At 43.8% G+C, this 24815-nt stretch overlaps 1 protein-coding gene across 7 annotated transcripts in view; it reads right to left on the bottom strand.

The window, feature by feature from the left end:
• ACSL5 (acyl-CoA synthetase long chain family member 5) overlaps nt 1-24815 on the bottom strand; it is a 56727-nt gene continuing 31912 nt past the window's right edge. For all 7 annotated transcript variants that reach the window (XM_072971879.1, XM_072971881.1, XM_072971878.1 and 4 more), the window contains 21 exons: nt 24183-24370; nt 21108-21216; nt 17051-17115; nt 16829-16930; nt 14889-14988; nt 13726-13904; nt 12932-12964; nt 12792-12843; nt 11908-11981; nt 11483-11560; nt 9649-9783; nt 8352-8486; nt 7761-7856; nt 5358-5430; nt 4987-5075; nt 4568-4684; nt 2939-3082; nt 2216-2317; nt 1678-1749; nt 1166-1312; nt 1-276 (listed from right to left, as the gene is read on the bottom strand). In XM_072971879.1, the coding sequence (XP_072827980.1) occupies nt 1172-1312; nt 1678-1749; nt 2216-2317; nt 2939-3082; nt 4568-4684; nt 4987-5075; nt 5358-5430; nt 7761-7856; nt 8352-8486; nt 9649-9783; nt 11483-11560; nt 11908-11981; nt 12792-12843; nt 12932-12964; nt 13726-13904; nt 14889-14988; nt 16829-16930; nt 17051-17115; nt 21108-21216; nt 24183-24338 (2052 nt within the window). In that variant the 5' untranslated portion in view covers nt 24339-24370 and the 3' untranslated portion in view covers nt 1-276; nt 1166-1171. The remainder of the gene's footprint in view (nt 277-1165; nt 1313-1677; nt 1750-2215; nt 2318-2938; nt 3083-4567; nt 4685-4986; nt 5076-5357; nt 5431-7760; nt 7857-8351; nt 8487-9648; nt 9784-11482; nt 11561-11907; nt 11982-12791; nt 12844-12931; nt 12965-13725; nt 13905-14888; nt 14989-16828; nt 16931-17050; nt 17116-21107; nt 21217-24182; nt 24371-24815) is intronic.

Raw genomic sequence — 24815 nt, 5'->3', positions numbered from 1 at the left:
TAAGTTACCTGCAATAGTTTATTTTAAGCACTGTACACTTACAAATGGGAGCAACACGTGTTGGACGGAGGTAAGGCACAGCAGGAACCGGGGTCCAGGGAAGGGAAGAGGAGTTCCTTCCCGGAAGGTAAGCCTGTCACGCAGGCTTCGTGCTTGCCCGTAGGTCTTTGTTTCCAGTTCAGGAGGTTGTTGCTTGGTGCCTGCTTCGTTTACCGGAAAAGTGCACTTGACATGAGTTTCAACTCCTTCCCCCCCAGCTTCCAGCTCTGCAGCAAACTGTTGGGAACAGATCCAGTCACCAGATACACTGTAGAGAACACTTTCAGAACATTGTTTTTGGACAAAAGGTCAGAGGCCCAGTTTTTAATTCTCTCAGAGAAACTAGAGTTTAGGAAATGTTCAGTGTAATCAAACTTTTCCCTTCTGTGCACAGACTTTCGTGGACACAGAAGTACACAAAAGAAATCTTTCTCACAGATTTGATGACTATTAGTGATAGCTTAAAACTCGACTTAAAATTTTAGTGGTTATCGGGGGAGGGTATAGCTCAGTGGTAGAGTGCATGCTTAGCATGCACGAGGTCCTGGGTTCAAGCCCCAGTACCTCCATTAAAAATAAATAAACCTAATTACTTCCCCCCAAAAAAGATGAAACATTAAAAAATGTTTTAAAAAATGTTAGTGGTTTTGTGGAATAGTTAGAAAACACGAACAGCTTTTCAGAACTTGAAGTTCTCTTAATTTGAACACTGGAATGCCTGAGTGTTGAGACTGCCAACAAGTTAGGTTCACTGTAAAACAAGGAAGAAGTCACAAAGGGTCACTTTGGCCCTTGAACTAGTTATCACTTACAAGGGTTGGAGATCATGAGGAAGGGACAGAGACTACACATGGACCTTGACGAAAGGTATCTTGATAAAAGTAGCCCTAAAACCTAAATGGCAGCAACATGTAAGATGGGAAAGACAAGAGTTCTTTAGTTCAAGGCTGAGTTTCCACATGGTAAGTCTCTCACTTAATATTTTTTTAAAAGCCGTAAAACTATGGTCAGTAGTTTAGTAGGTAAAACAACAGACAGGAGAAAAGACAAAAAAACGAATGGAAGGTCAGTTTTTAACCCACACTCCCACGAGGCGGCTACCCGAGCCCCGCCCAGCCGTAAGTACCTTCCCCTACTCCTGGACGTTCTCATACAGACTGCTGATTTGAGCCCGAAAGTACTTGGAAAGCTCTCCCCGCTTTGCTTTCATGGTTGGTGTCAAGAGCCCATTTTCAATGGAAAATGGCTCTGGATGAATAAAGATGCTTTTGACCTGGAAGAGAAGATGCACGCGTTAATTAGGGACTTGGGCTGTCCTGCAGAGCCCTCAGTGCTATGTGGAGAACCTTAATGACTAGTTCCCCTTATAAAAGTGGGGCTGATGAAGTGGGGGTAAGTGCCCAGCCCCACACACTTCCAATTCGGGAGAGAAATGAGTGGAGAAGGGGAATCCGTAGTGAGCAGCGTAAAGGGACCGTACAGGTGGCAGCAAAGGTCAGGGCCATCTGTCGTTCATGGGTTGATGGTACATCTAAAATCAGTTCCCTGAAAACTACTTTTAAACCCCACTGGATAAAAGCGAACTTTAAAACTTCCTAGTGTGACTTGAAAGACCAGGGTAACGCCAGTAGTACACACCTGTTCAAAGGATTTAAGGCCGCCTTCTTTCCCAATTTTCTGCAAGTCTTCTAAAATGGCTTCCTTTACAATCTGAGAATATAAAGCAGGGCATAAAGCACGGCTGTTGGAAAAGAGCCCAAAGGAAAGGCTGAGCGTGAACCAATTCAAGTGCCTACAAAGCTCATCAGGATAAAAGCAGGATATAGGCGTATGGACAGGCACACGAGAAACCGACATGTGGCTCAAATTAAAAAATTAACGGGAAGAAAACAAATCTCAGTGGTAATGGGTCTTCTCTGGATGGCATATTTTAATTCCCACTTTTCCAATTATTTTTTTCCACAATGCACGTTACTATAAAAAGAACAGGGCTAGTGGTGGTGGTGGTTTTTAAACTCCCCACCCTATCCTGCAGTCTAATAAAAACCCGCCAATCCACACTCAGCAAGAGTCTATTCCTCCAGAAAGGAGGCTCTGGGAAGCCCGAGCTGGTGGGGCCTCCCCCTCCCACGACGGGCCCATGGCGGTGCATTAAGCTTTCCTAAGGGAGACTTACCTGGCTTTGGCACAGTTCCTCAAAAGAGCCCTTCACCCCAAGTTTGGCTGCAAACGAGGGAAGCACATCTGGGTCAGGAACCACCACTCCCACTAGGACTGACTGTGGAAAGAAAACGGTCATGTGAATGTGTGCAGCACTGCCTCCAGGTGGGGAAAGAAAGTAGTTACATCTTCTTAACATCTGATACTTCCCAAGCCCGCAAATTCAGTGCTACTGGCATCTTATTCTTCTCTCACGATGTATTTCAAACCCACATAGAACTCGAATCCCATTTTCCCAGTCAACATCTCTACAAAGATGTTCTACTCAAATCTGATTGTTCAAAAAGAAGTGGCGCTCAACATTAAGCGTCAAGCTTCTCCGGCCTGTCCCTATGAACCCTCCTCAACTCCCAAGAAGCTAAGTATAAGCACAGTCTGTGCCAGAGGAAATCCTATTGTGGTGGAAATGAAGTGCACCGTGGGGCTCTTTTTTTACTGAATGGCTACCCTTTCATAGAATTGTCCTAACAATTCTACTGGCTTGTTTTACAGAGTCCATCATAGTTTCAAAACAAACTCTTTTCCCATTATATTGCCTTATTCGAGGTTTGGAGTGTGGCTTCATTTCTTTAGTTTTATAAGCTCAGATCTTCTCGTTCTAAACCCACCTACACAGATTTCCCGTAGTTACAGAAGTCGGCATGTCTGTGCCTGAAAGTGGCTGTTGCTAAAACATTACCCGTAAGCTTTCCCCATGTACAAAAATCTGCAACACCGGGCTGCTCCTGATGTAGACATTTTCTATCTTCTCGGGAGCAATGTACTCTCCTTGGGCCAGCTTGAAAATGTTCTTTTTTCGGTCAATGATCTTCAGAGTCCCATTCTGTAGGAGACGGAGAGAGAAGAGCATGAGTGTCGCTGAGCCCCGCTGGGTGATGTCAGTGGGGAGAGGTGAAGCCCAGAACAGCTCCCCTCTTTCAACAAGACCTCTCCATCAACTTCTGAGCAATCTTTCATTTCTCTTTCTTGGCTTTAGGGGAAGGGGAGGGAGGCAGCTTTCATCCAAACCTGTCTATACCGCATGTCTCTGTGAAGACTCAATGGACAACCTTGGGAAAAGTCCCCTGGACCCACTTGGGATTATGTAAGTTGTTGTCTCATCCGACGGAGACATTCTGCAGCTCCGTAGTTTAATTTCCAATTACCCCGCTTCCAGAGCTCTCAGGAATGGGGAAGGCGTTTTTTATTACAAGTTATGAATTAGACCTCCCCCTCCTTGGCGCCCTCTTCCGTTTGGGTTTCCTTTCTGTTAGCTCTGGGAGCAGGCTCTGGAGCGCCACTGTGTCACTGCTAATGGAGCAAGTAGTCACTGCGCTTGTGAGGACAGAAGGAGGGCTGGGGAGGGCTCCGACCAGTCGCCAGAGGTTTCATTTCTCTGGGCTAATTGGTCTGAGGAGCTTAGGTTTTTAGGGATTTGAACTGTCGGATTGGGACAAAGGGCAAATGCAAGCCACATGATCACACCCTAAGTAGGCAGCAGACCGCACCAACCCTGGAACCATCAACAAGGCCGGCTCAAGAAATAAGCCATCAATTCACCCTAACAGACGTTGCCTGGAAGTGATTAATGAGGCTCAGCCCTTTCTGACTCTAGTGTGAAGACCCATCCATTGCCTACACGGTAGGCTGATAAAACCCTTATTCCAGAGAAACAGATACGTTAGCAAAATACGACTGGACCCAAATCTACGAAATAACATCATTGGGACCAGTGTTCTTGGAGGTCCTGTTGTCAAACATTCCTTGACTATCACTTACATCTTGAGAATATTTGAGCAAGAGGGGAGTTTTAAGATCTGGTTATATTCCCGCCTCCCCAGCGCGCAGTAGACAAAAACTTTTCAGAGGAGACTGCTAGAAAAACCTCCCGCAGGCGTTCTGCAGCTCCATGTTTCCTTGCAGTCATTTTCTCTCTTCTTGGGAAAACAAAAGGGGTTGACAGAGACTATTTACTGCTCATTGCCTGTCAGCAAGCTATGCTTTAAAAGGCAAAAGTCCCAGTGTCTTCTACCGAGAGAGGCACAAGCTAGCCTCTGCATACACCGAGCTTCACAATCCTGCGTCCTTGACTGATATGTCTCTATTAAGTGGGAGAAACGTATCTCTTTGAAACTCCTAAAAGGCAAAGGTTATAGACCCATGGAGTTATCAAACCACAATTTCTGCCTCAGGAAAAGTTAAAAAACAAAACAACAACAAAACAGAATACTACACTTCTTCTTTGGAAAAGGCACCTAATTTTTCTTTGTCTTTAAGCAGATCTATTCCATTGTCAGGGGACTTTCAGAAGTTCTGAAGAACTACCCACCGGGAGCCAGCGACCGATGTCTCCTGTGTGAAGCCAGCCATTCTTGTCCAAGGCCTCTTCCGTCTTCTCGGGGTCCTTCAGGTATCCTTTGAACACATTGACGCCCTTGATGCAGATCTGCACATAAGAAGGGACAGGTGGTGACAACAGCAGAGGCTGCTAACCCTGCCTGGCTCGGGTTCTTTACAGAACACCTACTCCCACCTTTCATTACTTGATGGTTCCCACTATAGTGTTAAGAGCACCAGATTTTACTCTCCACTGTGGAGGATAGGAATGTTAGGCTCCGAGACTTTCAGGCCCTTGCTACAGATCTCAAAAGGAGTCAAACCCAAGCCTGCTTCCAACTGTGTGCTTTTTCGGATACAAATATCCCCACTGTGATGCCTGGAAGGGACTGCCGTGCACAGCCTACCCACCTCTCCTTCGTTGTTCACTGAAAAGTAGTTCATGTCGGCCACATCTTCCAGCTTCACATGGTTGCAACCCATGGGGACACCGACGTGGCCTAGAACACACCACACTGGGTCAACCAGGATACTACAAAACAGCGATGATTCCAGGCATATTTCAGAGATATTTGTGGATTGACTCTAAAAGAATCAAACTGAAAAGTCATCTGGTACCCAAGCTGGAGAGCCAAGATGGGAAGGCCTGGATCAAAACTTGGAAGTTTGACATCTGCCACATTCATCCAGAGCATTGAGGTTATCTAAACTCCTGAGTCATAGTTCAGTTAGAACACTTCTCCCAACCACCGCACCTCCTGCCTAGGAGACAAAGAACCTACCTGATGTCCAGTCCCCAGGTGATGTAATTGTACAGCCAGCAGTGCATTCTGTTTGACCATAAGCTTCAAACACCTGCACAGACCAAAGAAGGGCTTTGAGACTGACTCAAGATAAAGCAGGAGCTGGCCACGCCCTGTGGCAAGACACGAGGAATGCAGGCTTTCTCAGGGCTGGTGGCCACTTAGTGTCTTCGTACCTTGACTTAGGCCTGAGCTGCTAAGTCTTTACAACTGTGGATTCACTCAAAAACAAAAAGGGTCCAGAAATAGACCAAGCACTGAAGGCAGTGGCCTGTTATGAGCAGAGCTGGTGGAAAAGGAGAGCATGGCATTTCGGGGAGGCATGTGGCAATAGGACCCTCCTGACCTATTGGTTTTAGGAGCTGAGGGAAAGGAACGTATTAAGAGTGGTCAAGAACACATATCTGGAGAAAACTCTAATTCAAAAAGATACATGCACCCCAATGTTCATATATATATTGTATATATACATATACAATAGCCAAAACATGGAAGCAACCTAAATGTCCATCAACAGATGACTGGATAAAGAAGCTGTGGTATATTTATACAATAGAATACTACTCGGCCATAAAAAAGAATGAATTAACACCATTTGCAGCAACATGGATGGACCTGGAAATTGTCATTCTAAGTGAAATAAGCCAGGAAGAGAAAGAAAAACGCCATATGATATTGCTTATACGTGGAATCTAAAAAAAGAAAGAAGACACTAATGAACTTATCTACATAACAGAAACAGATTCACAGACATAGTAAACAATCTTATGGTTACCACAGGGAAAGGGGGTGGGAAGGGACAAATTGGGAGTTTGAGATTTGCAAATATTAACTAGTATATATAAAATAGCTAAACAACAAGTTTTTACTGTATAGCACAGGGAACTATATTCAATATCTTGTAGTAACCTATGGTGGAAAAGAATATGGAAACAAAACAAAACAACAGAATGGCCAAGAGGATGCTAGTTTGAAAGACTAGAGGGACTCTGGCCTTGACATCAATTCAGAATCCTTTCTGATGGTGGTTACATACACAGGGGACCCAGTGAGGACCACCATCTATTTCATTCATGTTGTGCGTGTTGGTCCAATGAATGAACTAGTTAGCCATTTGGAGGAAAAAAATATGAGACAATATCCAAGCTCAAGCCCCTTTACTAAATTCCAGATGGAGCAGAGACTTAATTGGAAAAAAGTAAAGCCATAAGGTTACCAGAAAAATCTGGGTAAAAACAGTTTTATGAACTATTTGAGGGTGAGGAGGCCTGTCTAAACAATTAAAACACACACACACACACACACACATAGAAAAGATGAATCTGTTGACTGCATAAATATTTGAAACTTGTATATAGCAATACCCAGTGCAAAAAGATGAGACCTGGAAAAATATTTCTAACATGAGAAAGACTGATTTTATTACTATGTGAGGAATTCTTAGAGAACAAGGTGAAAGGGAACCAAATTGTCCTCTGCCCATTTTTCTATAAGGAAGTAATAGAGTAATTCATGGAAGAAATACAAGTGCCAATAAGCAACAGAAAAGATGTTCAGTGCGGATAAAATAAGCAAAGCTACAGTAAGATTTTTCATGTATCTGCTTGTCTAAGATGTAAATGACTGAAAAAAGCCTGTCACTCACAGGAATGTGAGGATGTCAGGTCTGGTGCATTATTTGCAGGAATGTCCCAAAAAGATCTTTCTGAAGGGAAGTATGATAATCTACATTAATATGTTTTTAAAAAAACCCATATACTTTGACCCAATAATCCCCACTTCCAAGGAGTTATCCTAAATTGATAATTGCATAAGTACACGCAAGTCTCCTTATCACTTCACTGATTATAACAGCAGAAAGAAAGAAAGAAAGAAAGAAAGAAAGAAAGAAAGAAAGAAAGAAAGAAAGAAAGAAAGAAAGAAAGAGAAAGAAAGAAAAGAAGGGAGGGAGGAAGAAAGAGAAGGAAAAGGAAAGGAAAGGAAACAGAAAGGAAAAGGAAAAGGGAAGGGAGAGAAGAAAAAAGAAAAAAGAAAAGAAAAGAAAGGAAGAAAGGTTAACAGCTCAAGTGTCCCTCAAAAAGGAGGCTAGTTATTTAGGTACACTCAGTAAACTACTATAAAACCATCAAAATGATGCAGAAGTTTACTCAACAAGGGGCAGTGTAGATGGGGCACTGCTTTGCAAGTAGTTCACTGACACCATTTGTGAAAAGATTTCTGTACAGAGACACATAGGTGACTGGAGATATTTTTCTCGCGACTGAGATTTCAGCTGACTTTCTCTTTGGCACTTTTCAGTTGTGTTTTCATTTTCATTTAAATAGTGAGCTTTATTTGTGCAGAAGTGAAATAAGCTATCATCAGAAAAGGTGCTTGGCTTACCGGACATCCCATCGCTGCCCGGAGGAACGTCAAGACGGGAGAGGAGATGGGCGCGGCTCCGGTGACCAGAAAGCGAACCTTCCCGCCCAGGCTCTCCTGTTTGGTAGAAACAAAAGACCTGCTGAAACCTCTTCCTTTGGCGTTAATTTCCTGCACTGCAAAAACAAAAGCCTACCTACCCGGTATTGTCATGAGAATTAAACCTGTTAATTTACAAAGCACTTAGAATTTAGGGCCTGGCATTGTGGAAAAGAACTTAAAATCTTAGCTATCACTGTTAACACCATCCATAGCTAGGACCAGACCTGCAATTTTCTTTTTCAATTTCCTCAAATTACCTATAATCTCAACAAACCACTTAAGAGAATGAGATAGTGCTAGAACCTAAGTAAAATCCATTTTCCGCTTTTTGACCAATTCCCTTCAGTGACAAAGTTGTCCAAGGGAGATCTCAAAAGGTGAATGAACACAGAAAATGTGAAAGGCTCTCAGTTAAAGAGAAGCTTGACCATCAAAGGAAAAGCAAAGTAGGCTGAGTCAGTGGGCAGTGCAGACACTCACCCGGCTCTGTCCAGGATCCACCCAACGTACCTGGATCTTTGAAAAGATGAGCTTGTCCCAGAAGCTGTCGCGTCTGATGATACCCCTTTTCACTTCACTGAGTTTACAGGAAATGGCCAAGTTCAACAAGAACTTCTTCAAGGGTGTCCTGGCTTCATTTTGCACCTGCAGGGTGATAGTTCCTCTTAGTTAGAAACCTGTTGTAGATGGGATGGTGCCTCCTAGCTTCGTAAGGAGGTGGCTCTCATTCATGAACTGATTTGCTGAATAATCGCGAGCCCACACTTAGAAGAAAGCAGTCAACTTAATACATACATGCAGAGTTCCAGCTCCTCCAGATTCCTTATCCTTAGCAAACATCTTTGACAACTGAGAGAAGCATGTCCTCAAAAAATAGTCAGCATTGGGAGAGGGAAGGGAAATAGCTCAGTGGTAGAGCGCAGGCCTAGCATGCACGAGGTCCTGGGTTCAGTCTCCAGGACCTCCGTTAAAAAAAAAAAAAGGTAGCATCTATCTACAGAGTCACCTAGGGGTACTGATTGAATGGCTCATTGAATACCATGTATCATGTGCATGTGTGCATGTCGTATCTAATATTACAAAGAAAAACATCTCCTTGACTATTTTTGAAGATTGCTAGGGTGCCCGTTTATTGTTTTGAAGATTGATAAATAAAGGGGAAAAAATCAAATATCTGTCATGCCTTTATGGAAGAATCTCAGCTAATGCAGGCAAGAAAAATGACTGAATTAGAAAAACCACCAACCCTAAGGAAAGGAGTGATCTCTTTAGTAACAGCTATAACCGTTCCATGGCAGTGGGATTCTGGCCTGACCCCTTAATAGATGTGACTCTGGCCAAGTTATTTAACCTCCAAGGTTCAGTCTCCTCATCTGCCAGTTACAGATAATCAGCGTAGGCATGACTTCCTGTGCTTTTACAGGGACTAAATGACGGAATGCACATGACGTGTTTACCGCTGGGCCTGGCCCCTCAGCAAGAGGCACACTAACCAGTAGGTGTAATGAGATCAGAGTAACAACTTCCCAGCAAGTCAGCTGAATTCTGAGGGGGTCCCCGGGTCTCTGAACTGAGCCCTTTCTCCAGATCAGTTCTAAGTAATCTCATCCAGGGGAAAGAGGGGTTCATTGGTTGTGGTTTTCAAGGCTGCAATTGTGTATATGGCTGTAACCAGATGCTCGTAGCGGGCTGGGGGTGGAAACAGAGCACGTTTTTTAGCAACAGAGTCCCTGAGAGCCTCAGTCAGGCCTAAGCCACAGGTAATTCCTTCATCTCGGGGCCAGCCCAGCAGAAGCAAGGCTAGTACCTTGTCGTAGACCCTGTTAAGGAGTCGCGGCACTGCGGGAAACAACGTGGGCCTCAGAGTCTTCATGTCATCAGGCAGCAACCGAATATCTCCTTGGAAGAAACCAACTTTGGCTCCAGAAGAGAACACAACAGCCTACAAGCAAAACCAAAGAACAGTGCTCAGAGCCCAAGGACCAATTCATGTGGGGTCTGTTTTGGACAGAACTGAGGAACTAATTCAACATCCATGGGCACTTTTCTATGTACAGAGCCCCCTACCCCTAACATTTCAGGTGCCCAGAACTCTGAGACCCTACCCAATAGACAGGGTGGAAACTCACTTCTGCCGAGGTATCGGGACAGGTAAGACAGACTGTAAGGCTGCAGGTGCACCTTTATTCCACCCACAGCTCTGGGTGAGTGACCAAGGCATCATCCTTTGTAAGAGACCATTTGTTACGTAGCACTTAGAAAAAACACTGCCAATTAAACTAGAACATGCCAATTAAACTAGAAATTAAAGTAAGACCATCTCAATTTCAGAAATGGTAAAATGTGAAAAAATAGACTTCTTACATAGAAGCACTATTTACAATAGCCAAGACATGGAAGCAACCTAAATGTCCATCGACAGATGACCGGATAAAGAAGTTGTGGTATATTTATACAATGGAATACTACTCAGCCATAATAAGAATTAAAAAATGTCATTTGCAGCAACATGGATGGACCTGGAGATTGTCATTCTAAGTGAAGTAAGCCAGAAAAAGAAAGAAAAATACCACATGATACCACTTATATGTGCAATCTTAAAAATGGACACGAAGTTATTTACAAAATAGAAACAGACTCACAGACCTAGGGAAAAAACTTATGGTTACCAGAAGGGAAAGAGGGTAGGGAGGGATAAAGTGGGAGTTTGGGATTTGCAGATACTAACTACTATGTATAAAATAGATAAACAACAAGTTTCTTCTGCATAGCACAGGAAACTATATTTAGTATCTTGTAGTAACCTATAATGAAAAAGAATATGAAAAGGAATATATGTATGTATATGTATGACTGACACGTTGTGCTGTGTACCAGAAACTGACACAACATTGTAAACTGACTGTACTTCAATTTAAAAAATAGACTTCTTAGATTTGATATTTTATTAATCAGATATCAACACTTTAGCCCAAGGAACTGAATATTCCATTTTGGCATTTCATGCAACAACAGACAGGCTGGTTGAAAAGCATGCAAGTGGGGAGCAGAGAAAGGGTTTTTCCATCCACACTTTTACCCGTGCTTTTACTTTCAGTTCTCAAATCAGCCTCAGAATAGCTTGAAAAGACTGCTGCCCACTCACAGAAGGCCAGCTCTCCCCTGGGGAGCAAACAATCCTGGAGGGGCTCCACCTTCCACACTCCACACACCTCACCCAGATCAAATGCTCCTTCTCTGCCCCTCTGTGGGGAAGTTCCTGTTCTCCAACCCTAGAGCTTTTCCAAAAATTCTAACCTAAACCAAAGAAAAAAGAAGAAACAGTGCCTAAAATCCCAGCTCAGAATTAAGGGTAGAATTAATAAGCTCCGGGCTAGGACCTCCCTGGACTCACAGGCACCCTGTGTGGAGGCAGGAGCAAGTGCTCACCCCTATTGGACACACAGACCCCACAGAGGAAGGCCCTGCGGCAGCTCAGGGGTGATGCCAGGATGAGGACCCAGCTGGGCCTGCTCCCTGCCCATGCCCTTCGCATGAGAGAAAGGACTGTAAATCCTGTAAAGCTGCCTTTTCCAGTGAACATGGGATGGGCAAGTCAGGACCCTTTTTTCACATACCTGCTGGGAATACAGAATCCTTACCTGTACAACCCTCTCAAACATATGAGCCAAGGGGAGGTAGGATATGGCCACATCCTCAGGGGTGGGCTCGAAAGAATACTAGAGATCAGGGAATGGGAGGAAGACAACATTCGATTAATGCCAACTTTCTCTTCCAAAGAAGATTTAAGCACTACTTCTTTCTAGGACCGCCACATACAGTTGCACAAGTGTGCACTGCGCAAATCTAAGAGATGCCCTAACTGCACTGGGTGGAGAGACCGGCAGTGATTCTTAAGAGTAAAACTTGGAAACATACAGTCCTCCAGACAAAGATGCACCAGTCTTTGTCAACCCTCAGGCTTTAAACCTGTCATTTTCCCTCTCTGCCTCCTCTAACCTGAAGATTAAAGTCTTATGACGGATTCACATTTTAACGAGGGTGTCTTTTTCAGTTGATCACTGACCTCCATAAATTTGAGAAAAGCAGCAACATTTGAAACAACATTTTCATGGGTTATCATGGCTCCTTTGGGGTCACCTGTAGGAAACAAAAGGTGGAAAGATCCGTTATATAGTTAACAGGTTGCCTTTGTCATTGAAATGAGAGGCTACATTCAACTGGTTCTGTTCCAGGGAACCAAGAGCTTCTCCTGTCGTTTTGTCTTTTTATGAATGATGTATGACTCTGCTTATGAATGACTGATGCCCCCAGAGATTCTACTGCTGACAGCATCATCAGCCCTCTACTACCACCCAGTGCACAGCCACAATCTCAGATAGCAACACAGTGCAAAAGTAAGATCTAAGTAACCCACCTTGTGCTTTTTTTTTCTATGTCTAAGACTTCAGACCTAAAAATATGACCTAGCTATCACCTTATAAACTGGACACAGTGGAACGGAAATAGCTACAGGTCATCCTGGGTCACATTACAATTTATTAAGAGATCTAATAGATAGGGAGCGGGGCGGGGCAGGGCAGGGTGGGGTGGGGCACCCAGCGGTCTGTGGAGAGTATCACTGGGTTACCTTGATTGGGTGAAACTGTTCCAGTGGTGTCAAAGTGAGAGAATGGTGGGTTGGGGGAAAAAAGTTGACTTGGTGATGCCACCTTTAAGACCCCCGAAATCCATAGCATGTAAACACCTCCCAGTGTGTTCAGTGAAGTTCATTTGCTTGTGGTTAGGTCTCTCTGTGCGGGCAACCATACTCAGAAGTCTTGGGTTGTAAGTTCCCGAGGACAGGGCTCATGGTAGGGTCTATTTACCAGCCCACCAGGAAGGGGTCAGTGACTCAAGCCATGCTTTTGGCTGACCAGGGGCCCCTGGGACAGCTTCCTGGGTACTGACCTGTGGTCCCACTGGTGAAGCAGATGATGCTCAGGTCCTCTGGGGCAGGAGGCTGGAGACAGAAGCACAAGGGCTTAGTCTACCGTGAGCTTTGAAAGTTGAATATGGCAAGACTCAAATCTGAGTAGAAGAAAACTTACCACCGGTTTTCTGAAGTTCTCTTTGCCTAGATTCTACATGAACAGAAAACCATGAAAGAAAGGCATTAGTTGAGATGGACAGACTTGGGACAAATACAGCCCTCCTTTCCCCTTTCCATGAGAACACTTCTGTAGGAATACAACCCCATTTCCAACCTGGATCAGGCCCAGAAGCCAACATTCAGGCACCATGGAAACCTCAGGGAAGAGCATAAATTTTCCTTAGAATACCAACTCAAGAGGGCAGGTCCCCATGTCCAAACTTCCCACCAGACTCCCAGGGTTCAGTCATTTGGGGCCATTGCTAAATCTTTTTGAATAATATGAATCTTTGACATTTCAAGACTTACTACCTACGAGTCACTGTCCTGAGGACTACAGATGCTCTCTCGTTTAACACTTTACAAGTCCTCTGTGAAGTAGGGACAGTTTTACCCTCATTTTACAGAGAGGGAAAGGGAGATGTAATTTGCCCAATGCCATCTCACTAAGGGATGTGGAGCTGGAACATGAACCTAGAAAGCCTGGCTCCAGGACCACATCCTTGACCACCACTGACCTCTGTATTTATAAATTCTCAACTTGGATGCTGGCCATCGGTCTTTCTCACCCACTAACATGGTTTCTGAGTTGTCTTGGGGAAATTATTCTCAAAGCATCACAGCATGAGTCCAATTTACTCCTCTTGGGCCACCTCTGGAGAACAGCAGTCTGCTCCCTTGTGTAGAAGTCCTGCAAGTTGCCTGTGGCATCACACCAGACCTTGAACTCTAAGCTGAGTTTCAGATCCTTACCTCGGCATCAAACAGGGATAAGATCTCAACTCCACACTTCTCCCCTCTCTGCTTCAGGTCGTCCTCAAAGGGATCCATGAGGATGATCAGTTTCAGGCCTGGGGTGAGGCCCTTCTCCACGTTCTCAATCAGAACTGATGCCTTCTGGGGCGTATCACAGATCACCGTGGCGATATCAGCTGAAAACAGAAGCAGAGCAGAGGTCACCCTCCTGATTTGCCTGAATGTCTTGCAAGGAGGAAGAGGTTTTTGAAAGTTTCAAAGCTACTGGGTTCCTAAAGGAGATTATGTCTGCAAATCAGATTTAAAATGTATAAAATCTGAGACATTCCATTGATAATAAATAAGCTTAATTGAAACAGAAATACATAGTTTTCTTGCAAGCTGCCAACAGTTTATAGTTTCTAGCGGAGCCACAAAATTCCTCCTGCTTAGAAATACAGACAACGTGTATAAATCACTTAGATGTGGTCCTGTCAATGTGTTTTATTTTGGGGCGGGGTGAGTGGGGATTAGAAAGGAAAGGAGGGGCAAGGGGGATTTTAGCAGATAAGCATTTTATGATTTTTTAGGACTTTTAACGTAAGCATTTGCTTTGATACTTAGTTACATAAACAGAAAACTTCTGATTATGTCTATAGTTCAAATGGGTCTACTCACTGAAGCTATCAGTTCTGTGACAGAAAGTAACATCTGGTATGTGTGTTACTTGCCCATCGAGCCTGAACTGTTTCTCTTACGATGGTAATTTTCCCTACAGACTCGCAATGGACTTTGGTCCCTGCTGGTTAACTTTATTGATTTAGAGCTATAAGAATAGGAAATTAAGCCAGCAGTTTCCCGGTGACATAGTCAATTAAGTGATTTATTCACTAACTCTATGGCCTTTCATCCAGTGCGGCCAGTGAAAATAGTCTTATCTTTAAACTGTATTGTCATGCTACACCACCTCGAAGCATTTCATCGAAACCTCAATCTGAGTCTCTCCCTGCCTTGTGGGTTTTTTGTAACTTCCCTCTACATTATATCCTAGGTACCATAGGACAAGAAAGACTTGAGCGTTTTTCTGGTGACAGCATTCTAAGTTTGCTAACAAAAGCAGATCTTGAGGAATTACTCAGCATTGAACAAGAATCAAGTTAAAATGTAAGAGCAAAGTTTACCCTTGTTGACGATGTATATGACGGCTTCTGCTCCCAAGGTGTCATACAAGGGGACAGCCACCATGGAGTACGTGTAACAAGCGAACTCGGAGATGACCCACTGTATGGAGAGAAGTTCAAGTAAGGCCTAGAGCACACTCTGAAGAGGAAAAGTATTAATCCTATCATTTAGTCAACAAAGGCTTATTTTGTGTCGTGTGTTTAAAAAAAAAATCACTGTAGTGCCCAAGGGACTGCCACACTGATGCTGTAAAATATAATTAAATAAAGGCGATAAGATAGGCAGAGACAACTATAAAACAGAGGCAGAGGGTGATAAGTTGTATCCATAAGAGTTATGGAGAGCAGCAGGGAGGCTGAAGGAGGCAGGGTCACTTTCGGGGTGGGGGGTAAGGCTCTCTGGGACCACTTTGGGAAAAGTGATGGAAATTGGGCAGTGCTTTGAAGGACTGGTAGGATTTCATTATGGAGGTGGAGACAGAGAAGGCATTCAAGGAAGAAGTGAATGAACAAGGTAGGACTGCATGACATCACTATGTCCACATCAGCAAGCATGAAGAGTGACAGGAAAAGAACTGGAAAGGTGGGTCAGGATCTGCTACCGGTGGACCTTAAATGTCAGTCTAGGGGTTTTGAACTGCATTCTCCCCTCCCCCCACAATTCATGTTGAAGCCCTACCCCAATGTGATTGTTTTTGTAGACAGTGCCTTTAAGGTGACATTAAGGTTAATTACCATAAGGGTGTCTGACTAATTGTAAGTCAGAAGGGCAGGGCCCTGATGTAAGTGTTGTCCCTATAAGAAGAGGAAGAGACTCTGGGAATGACAGACAAAAGGTCTTGTGAGGACACAGCAAGAAGGTGGCTGTCTGCAAGCCAAGAAGAGAGGCCTCAGGAGAAACCAAACCTGTTGACACCTTGGCCTTGAACTTCCAGCCTCCAAAATTGTGAGAAAACACTTTTGTTTAAGCCACCAGTTTGTGGTATTAATAGTACACTAGGTTTGGTGTTGAGTTCCTGAACTAGAGTCAAGGAAATCTCTTCTTACTGAGGGTGGGTGTAACAAAGAGGGGGCACGCAGATTCACCGAAAAGTGCAGCCAGTGCCCCCTCAGATTTTCGGTGAAGCAACTGGCTCGAGTGAACAAATGTCACTCCACTATCCTGAAGCGTACAAAGACCTTCTCTGAGGATCTGGGCCTAAAGACTTAACTTGAACTTGGAGATGAGAAACTTAACTCCAAGCATCTTAGTGCCTAAAATCTGCTTTCAATTCATCGGTCAAGATGGGTATGGCTGGTCTCAGGATAAATGGAGGGCTTGGTTACTAGTTCAGGTACAACATGTAAGTTTCAATTCTTTTTTTTTTTTAAGTTAAAAAGAGTTACATTGCCTTCCTTTTTTTCTCTGTTTTCATTGAAGTATAGTCAGTTTACAATGTTGTGAAACTTAAATAACTGTGCCTTTATTTTTTGTGGGGGAGTAGTTAGGTTTATTTATTTTTTTAATGGAGGTACTGAGGATTGAACCCAGGACCTCTCGCATGCTAAGCACACACTCTACCACTGAGCTATACGGTTCCCCCCAACAAGTTTCAACTCTAATACGAATATATCCCTTTCCACATCATCCTCAAGGTCTCACTCGCCAGTCCCTCATAGCTTCCTCACTTTCCTCATACAATAGGCCGGTTTAAATGACACACAACGGTAGACACGTAAGAGAAGTCCAGTCACCTAGCACGTAGCACTAGACATTCAACCAGGCATTAAAGAGGTCCTGAGCCGTAACTCTCTCAAGGAGCAATATTTAAAGACTCTAAGGTCTTTAAATAGCTTTGATAAGTCATCAGCAAGCACTAGAGAGCTGGATTTGGGGTAGGGTATCAGATCTTTAGACTTAGCCCTGGCTCATTTCCTTGAGTTAATTTCAGTATGGTTACCTCTGGCCTATTCTGAGCAAAGATGCCAATAAAGTGGTCTGGTGATGGCTTGTATCCTTTATGCAAGAGACAGGAGCCCAGGTACTCTGCTCGATCAGACACCTATGCAAGAGAGAGGAAGAGAGAGAAAAAAAGAAGCAGTCAAGACCCCCAAGCAGACCAAATTAGCTCAGGGCACCACATTCACAAAAGACTCCCTCCAAAATCACGGGTCTGACTTACCTGTTTGTAGGACAGCCATCTGTAGGGCTGGTTTGGTTTTCTATATCCCAAGCAAGGCCCATTGTCTAGAAACATAACATTAAAAGAAAATCAGCTCCAGTCACAATGTTTTTGGACTAGAGAAGGTAAGAGACGGTTGACAAGACACAAAGGATAAATCCAGTGAGAATGTGAGCCCCCATGTGCCGAGGAAATTCAAAGACAGTAAGTACTCAGTTCTCAAAGGCAGAGCCTTGTAAACTGCACTTGAAACATTTAGGAAATTCTACAGAACAGGGGTGGTTCCATGGTGGAAAGTGTCACCTCCACGGTAACAAGCCTTTGGAGAAAGACACACATGTGGACTAGCCCGCGTGATATGAACAAGCAAAAGTCCACAGTGCACACAAACAGCCTGTACTGGATAATCTTGGATCAAACTTCCCTACAATAAGACACATATGCTCAGAAAAATTTAAGAAAAAAATCAAAACACAAGTCATCAATAATCTCATCACATAAATACCATTATTAGCACTGATATTTCTTTTCACACTCCTTTTGCATAGCTTTGCAGGATTATGTTCATTTCACAGATACATTTTGGTCTCCAGCTTCCCTCCCCTGTTTGATATAAACACTCCCTTGTTATTATTTCTTCTCTGTGGAGATTTTAATGGCCTCCTTATGGCCAATCAATGAAGGGCTTGACTGTGGCTGAATTTATCTCATCGTTGGCATTTAAGATTGCTTCCAAGATTGACATCTTAAATAATGCTATGACACATACTTTCAGGTTGACCATTTCAAACTTAGAACATTTTCTTAGAATAGAATATTTATTTCATCTAGAATGAAATGACTGGGTTGGGGAGGGCAGCAGGGGCTGGTTGGTCAGAACAGGTCAGGTTTTTGATACCTAGCGCCACACTGCTTGGTGGGGCAGTTGTGACAAATTGGCTTTTCTCCCAATAGCAATCTATCAGGTCCTAGGCACTAAAGCAGTCTCTTTTTAAACATGTCTTCTGTTTTAAAAGCTACTGCTTTAGTCTAACAGCTATTAAAGTGGGACCTTTCCCCTTGTGTGTTCAGTTTTATTTACTCCCGTGAATCATCCGGTAACGTACTTTGCCCGTTCCTATGAGAGTGTCTTCTGAGACACTGAGACTCAAAGACCTACAAGAACACACACACACGAGCACACAGCACAGGTGCACACGGGTACACACACACGTACATTTGCCTTCAATACTTTCACAGTGGTGTCTTACAGTTGATCGTAGAATTAAACTTCTGAACATCTAAGCTACTCAGCCTTATTTAGAATCAAAATGAGTCTGGGAATATCCACGTGCCAGAGTGAGAAGTAATCTCACCCACAGAAGCCACGGAAGTTATGGTATTAAGATAAGAAACAACCTTAACTGACTGAGAAGCCCCCACATCAAAGCCAGAATGAGGCTGAGTTATAAATAGAAAAGCCAAAGGGAAGGAAATTTTGCACAGAGGATCTAGCCAAATTGCCGAGAGGAATTCAGATCTGGCCGAAAGGAAGCATTCCATGAGAGGGTTACTAGGAATCCAGAGGCAAATAAGTGAACTTCCAGACTAAGTGACAGAGGAAATAGGAAAGAAAGCAGGAAAGAGCTAGCCCTTCTGATTAAAGGGATGTTTTTCAAAAAAAAAAAAAAAAAAAGAATGAGGAGGCTGTCCCCAGGAAACGGTAGTACTTATTCTTTCTGCTGAAATAGCTCCATGAAAGCTCAAGAAGTCAAGTCTCAGGCTGCGACGTTCCCTGAAGCCAGGCAAGCTCTGTGGTCAGTGCCCCCAGCCACTGCTCCAGCCCAGAGCGCGCGCTGCTGGTGCTCTACCAATGGGATTGTTCGCAGTGACATTAATCACCGATGATGGTGACCATTTACGGAAGGCTTACTCTGTGCTAGGCACATTGACAGTAGTTACTGGGAAGACCCAATGAGTTAGCACCATGGTACTGAGAATCATGAAAGGCCGTGATGACCCCAGATTTAGTAAATGGCAGAGCTGACGAAGGTGGCAAAAACCCTATACCCCATGCCCTTATCACTTCCCTGTTGATGTACATACTAGCAGAGGACCATGGCCAAGGAAAAGTCAAATAACTGGCCCAAAGGTGAACCACTGGAGTCTCATTAAACTCTGTGCCCTAATCAGCTTCCGTCTGATTAGCCGAAGTCCTGACCAGGCAACAGGCTAGCCTTTGATAAACTTATTCAACTTAGATCTCCTTCTGCACTAAGACGTGGCCGCCCACAAAGCGCCCACCCGTGAACAACTGCTGGCAAAACTGGGGCCGTAAGCTGGGCTGAAACTCTGGCATGCAGAACCCCCGGAAAGCTCTGCTAAAACTCCATGTTCTGAGGTCAAGCTATCCAGAATTCTGACTCAGTGAAACAAGGATCTATGATTAAACACTACCCACAGGTGATTCTCAACATAGACCATTTACTGGGTAGGGGTTCAAGCTATAGTTTAGGGCTGAGGTAGTCAATCCTAGTTGTAAACAGAGGTGTCCTTCTTCTATGGAAATGGCCAGGCTGGATTTCTCGTGCCTACTTACCCGAGAAGCCATTTTACTTTTATCTGTGTAGTTTTAGTTTAGTATCGAAAAGCCAATTTCTAAATGAAGTAGTGTCCTGTGTACTGCATATCACGTGCTAAATGCCTTGTTTCTCGTTATAATAACAACACACACTGAATGAAGAAAAGTTCAAAAAGTGGGAAATCCCAAATAAAAATCTATCACCTTAGCTGTGTACTATCTTAAGTTGCCAAATAAGTAGAGAAACTAATGATTGGTTTGGTTGTGGTTTGTTATTTGCCTGGAAGTCTAAGTAAGTGCTGATCTGGAACCAGAAATACTGAGCACAGTCCTCTCTGGAAACTTTAGACAGCTTTCTTTAAAATAAATCTTTTGTTGCCTGAGGAGCAAGTACTTTTATAAAACACTTAAGAGCTGACCTCAAACAGAACAATCCACTCGGACAGACGGACTCAGATTTCAGTGTCAGCTTCGACATTTTCTAGTTCTGTTACCTTTTGGAATGTTCCTGAACCTGTGTCTGTTTCCTCACTTTTAAAAATGGGGGTGATAACAACTAATCCCTAAGGGGTAGGGAAGATTAAGTAGACGATATATGTGCGGTATGATTGCCTGGTTAGCGCTCGACAGGAGCTGGCGATTAAACGTTGCCGTGGTTGCAGTTAAAAGGCAGAAGGGGAGGGAGGGACAAGAAGTCACACAGGTATACCTCTGCCTGGACAGGGTATCACCTGAAAGATAAAAGTTATGGGGGGAGGGGTATAGCTCAGTGGTAGAGACTGTGCTTAGCCTGCATGAGGTCCTGGGTTCAATCCCCAGTGCCTCCATCACAAAAAAATAGCTATAGGAGAGCTAAGTCCATCGATTTTAAAACAAAAATAGTGTACCTAACATTGTGTTCAGTGCTACAAGATAAAAGTACCGAGGCTTGCTATGTTCCAGGTGAGCATACCGAAGGTCATGTGGTGAGGTTTCTAAGAAAGACTGAAAGATAATTGCCATCTGTGATGCTAAGAGCAGCGGCAGGGCTAGTAGTGTGGGGCTAGGGGCAAGGGCAAGTGAGAAGCCAGAGGCCCAAAGGCTAATTCTGGCTCAGATTCCGTAAGGCAGGAAACTGCGTTTATGTAAAGCATGCTCCTAAACAAATGCAACGTATTAATGAATTAATCACAGTATCTCCCTACTGTTGACTCTTTAACAACAGCTTGGCCGAGAAGTTCTCCTTGTGTTAAGTGTGAGGAAAGATTCAGGGAGGCAAAGTGGTTTGTACAAAGTCACACAGCTGGAAAGAGAAGGACTGCGCTTCAAAGGCACGTCTACCCAGATTCCAGCACTCATCCTGATACTGGGCTCTCGTCCCCTCTGCTCTGTCTGTTGTGATTCTTCTCCGACCACCACATTCACACAGCTGGGGTTTTAGAAGTGAGAAAGGGAAGGGGAGGTATGGAACAAGACCCCGCCCTGGGCTTACAGGCAAGGTTAGACTGCCAGGCTTACCAGACACAGCAAGTCCTCTCTGGAAAAGTTCATACATTGTCTTGGCATCCGAGTAGTAGTAACGTATTAGGTCGTTGTTTTTCTGGCAAGGACCTCTCCGCGCTCCTCCCTATGACACACGATCAAGTTTAGGCAAGCCTGAGTCTTCCCCCCACCCTTTCTAAATCCTTATGGATTGAATTGCAGGGACCAGAAATGGTGATGACCATTGAGATCACAGGGATGACCTCTTTAGTATTCAACCAGTTCTTTAAAATCTCAAATTTGTAGAATCTTCACATCAGAGAAACCCAGAGATTATCAGTTACATTTCTGGCAATCTCCTCCAAATTCCCTAGCTTCCCCCACAACCCCATACACATACAGAGGAGAGAGAATATTATAACTAAATCCTTTTTTAAAAATCACATCAATGTTCAACATCTATCACATGCATACTATGTTCCAGGCACTGTGCAAAACTCTAGATGCCAAGTGAGTTAAGACAAAATCCCTATTCATGAGCACCTTGTAGATGAGAGATTTTGGAGCTGGGGTGGGGAAAGAAGGGAAAAACATGCAAATATAATACAGTGATGAAATGTTGCAATAAAAAAAAGTGTTTGGGGAGCTGAACGGAGCAATCAATTCTGTATCAAGTAGAAAGGCCATAGGGAAGAAATAATATCTCAATAGAGACTTTGAAGACAAGCAAGCACTTATCAAAAAAGGAAGCAGTCTGGTAGAGAGGAGGGAAAGGAAAACAATTCAGAGCGAAGGGACAGCCTGAATTAAGGTACAGAGAAAGCAACAAAGATTTACTGTACAGCACAGAGAATTATACCAAATAACTTATAATAGCCCAGAATGGACTACATAAAAGAAGTGAATCACTGTGCTGTACACCAGAAACTAATGCAGTACTGTAAATCAACTGCACATCAATTAAAAAAAATACAAGGCACAGAAGCAAGAAAACACATTGCAGAGTCTGGTGGGCAGTTTAAGAACAGGGTATCTGAGAAAGAGGGAGTCGCCAAGGATATGTCTAGAAATGTCAGCTAGAACTACAGGATCAGGCTCTGACGCAGATCCTGGAGCAACCAGAGGAGCTGTAGGCACGGTCCCACCCTCATGAGAGTTAGTTTAGAGGGAAGAGGCATCAATTAAATAAGCATTGAAAAATGTACATTACTACCGAGATAAGGGCTATAAAAGTACAAGGTCACACACGAGGCTGTAACAAGAGATGTGACCTCATCTACAGCATCAGACAGGCTTTCCATGAGATGTCGCATTACAAGTCAAGGTGTCAAAAATAAAATTCTTTTTTGTAGGAAAGGAAGACGGGGTCTTGCTGCCTATTTACACAGACTGAGGAAGCAGGAAGAATGAAAGATGATTTGACTCAACTTTAGGCAACTGGGTAAGGAGAGAGGCATTTACCTGAGATAGAGCAGGAGGGGAAACATGGAAGGGTGTGTGTGTGTGTGCATGCGTGTAAGGGAGAAGATGCACAGTGAAGAGGTGTGTTGAGCCTGAGGTACTTGAGTGTCGCTGAGATGAGCCAGAACTCGGGGAGAGGTGAGGACTAGAAAGTCAGATTTGGGGCTCAGCGCCTTCTAGGTGTGCTTTCACGTCATGGGAGAGGGGGCGCCTTCTCAGCTGTGAGACTATGAAAGCAGGGATTGGCAGACCATAATCTGGGGCCATATATGGCTTGTCACTTACTTTTATTTAAAAAAAAAAGCTGTAAGGGAACACAGCCATATGCATTCATTTACATAGTTTCTGGTGCTTCCCCTCTGTGACAGCAGAGTGGAGTAGTTGCAACAGAACCCACGTGGTCTGCAAAGCTTAGACTCTTCACTGTCTGGCCTTTACAGAACATGTCTGTCAATCCGTACGTTAGAGGAATCAAGAGATGGTGAGACTGAAACTGTAGGATGAGGAGAGGAAAGGACCTAAGTGACGAAGACAGACTGTCTTGGAATTAGGAAGAAATCTCATTGATGGATATTAAAGGCAAAAGGAGAAGTTTCAAGGAAGATGGTGTGTCAGATCCATTGAGAGGAAGGCTGAAGGGGAAATCCTTAAATTTAGAAGTGAGATTATGAGTGACTCAGAGAAGTTCAGGGAGAGTGGGCGTAAAGGTCAGACCTCAGCGGGTTGGAAGTCAGAAGGGGAAATCAACAAGCAGACCACTCTGAAAGACTGGGTGTGAAAGGGACGACTGAAGAAGAGGTGGCCTGAAGCAGCAGGGTCCACAGGACGTGAAGATGCTGATGAACATCTTCCAGATAAAAGGGAAGGTGGTGGAGGGTGGAGGTAACTTGGAGTGAGATTCCAGAGCAGAGGAACGAAATTTGTAAAAAGATCAGAGTGGGGTTAGCTTTACAAAGGAACAGTAACTTTTTTTTTTCTCTGAGAAGGACTGAAGATGCAAAATGATGGGAGAACATTCTTGGAGCTTTCCCTTGGCTCAGGGATATAGGGAGCTGTGTGTTTGCCGAAAAGTCAGGGAAATTGAGGGGAGAAGCCCAGTTCAAGGTCTGTCAGTTTTAAGGGTAAGTGTTAACTCAAAGCTGGAATTTAATGCAATCACTTCTTTACCGTTCTCAGACACTGACCACCCAATTAGTGTTCTCTTGTCCCCAGAGTACTGACTCTATCATTCTAGATATGGGTCAGCAAACTTTTTCTGTAAAGGGCTAGATAGTAAATACTTCAGGCTTTGTGGAATACATATGATCTGTCCCTCTTTTAAAAAATTTTTTTTACATATCCCTTTAAAACTGTAAAAAATATTCTTGGCTTGCTACTCACACAAAAAAAGATGGATTTTGCCTGTGGGCTGTAGTCTGCCAACCCCAGATCTGGATTACTGGCATCACAGAACCTAACAACGGTTTCAACTTTATTACGAAGGAAAACGTGCCATTACAAGAAGTTTAAACTTGTAAATTTTCTGGGTTTTGCTAACCCAAAAAAGCTTACTTTCCCACCACACTACACCCAGTTAATCTAAGGTCTTGAATGACAGCGTGTGTTCTTCGATCAAAGCTGACACACTGAAAGGCTGATTAGTTAAGTTACCTCGATTCCCACTGACTGGTTGTTCAGATCCACAAGCGGCAAGACTGGCTGAGGTCTGTTAATTAGCCACAGGAAGATGGCAGCTCCAAAGGTCAGGATGCAGAGCAGTGCCGGGGTTGGAAGTGGGGAAAACAAGAAGTTAAAAATAAAAAGCATCTTTGTGAATGGCAGCAGCAGTAAATTCAGACCTTAAAAAAAGAAAAAAAAAAAGAAGAAAGAAAAAGTTAAGAGGAAATGGCCATATTTTTTTTCTCAGTAACTCTATGTTTACAGAACACACATACACACACAGCCTCTAACCCTCCAATCAGCCAGGGTTGAACCCCTCTAGCAGCCAAACTCCCCTCACTGTTCACCTTAGCAATATCGAAAATAGTAGAATGCATTCTCCACCTCTGCTGCTTGAATGTCCTCCCACAAGGCAGAAAGGATCAAAGGAAACATGTTAATCATTTCCCAGGTAATTTTGAGAAACGACTACCCTTTCATTTTTGGCTCACGAAGCCTAGAAGAAGCCCTCTGGACCCGACATAGGCGGGTAGTCAGAGGAGGATGCTCCAGAGAGCTCCCCCTGCCCTGGAGGACTGAGGGTCATGAAGGACCCTTACAGCTGGATTTCCGTAGTGTAAACCG

The sequence above is a fragment of the Vicugna pacos genome, chromosome 11 (genome assembly GCF_048564905.1).
Source record: "Vicugna pacos chromosome 11, VicPac4, whole genome shotgun sequence".
Lineage (NCBI taxonomy): Eukaryota > Metazoa > Chordata > Mammalia > Artiodactyla > Camelidae > Vicugna > Vicugna pacos.
Note: the sequence above shows the minus strand (reverse complement) of the source record. Positions and strands in the feature narration are given on the sequence as shown.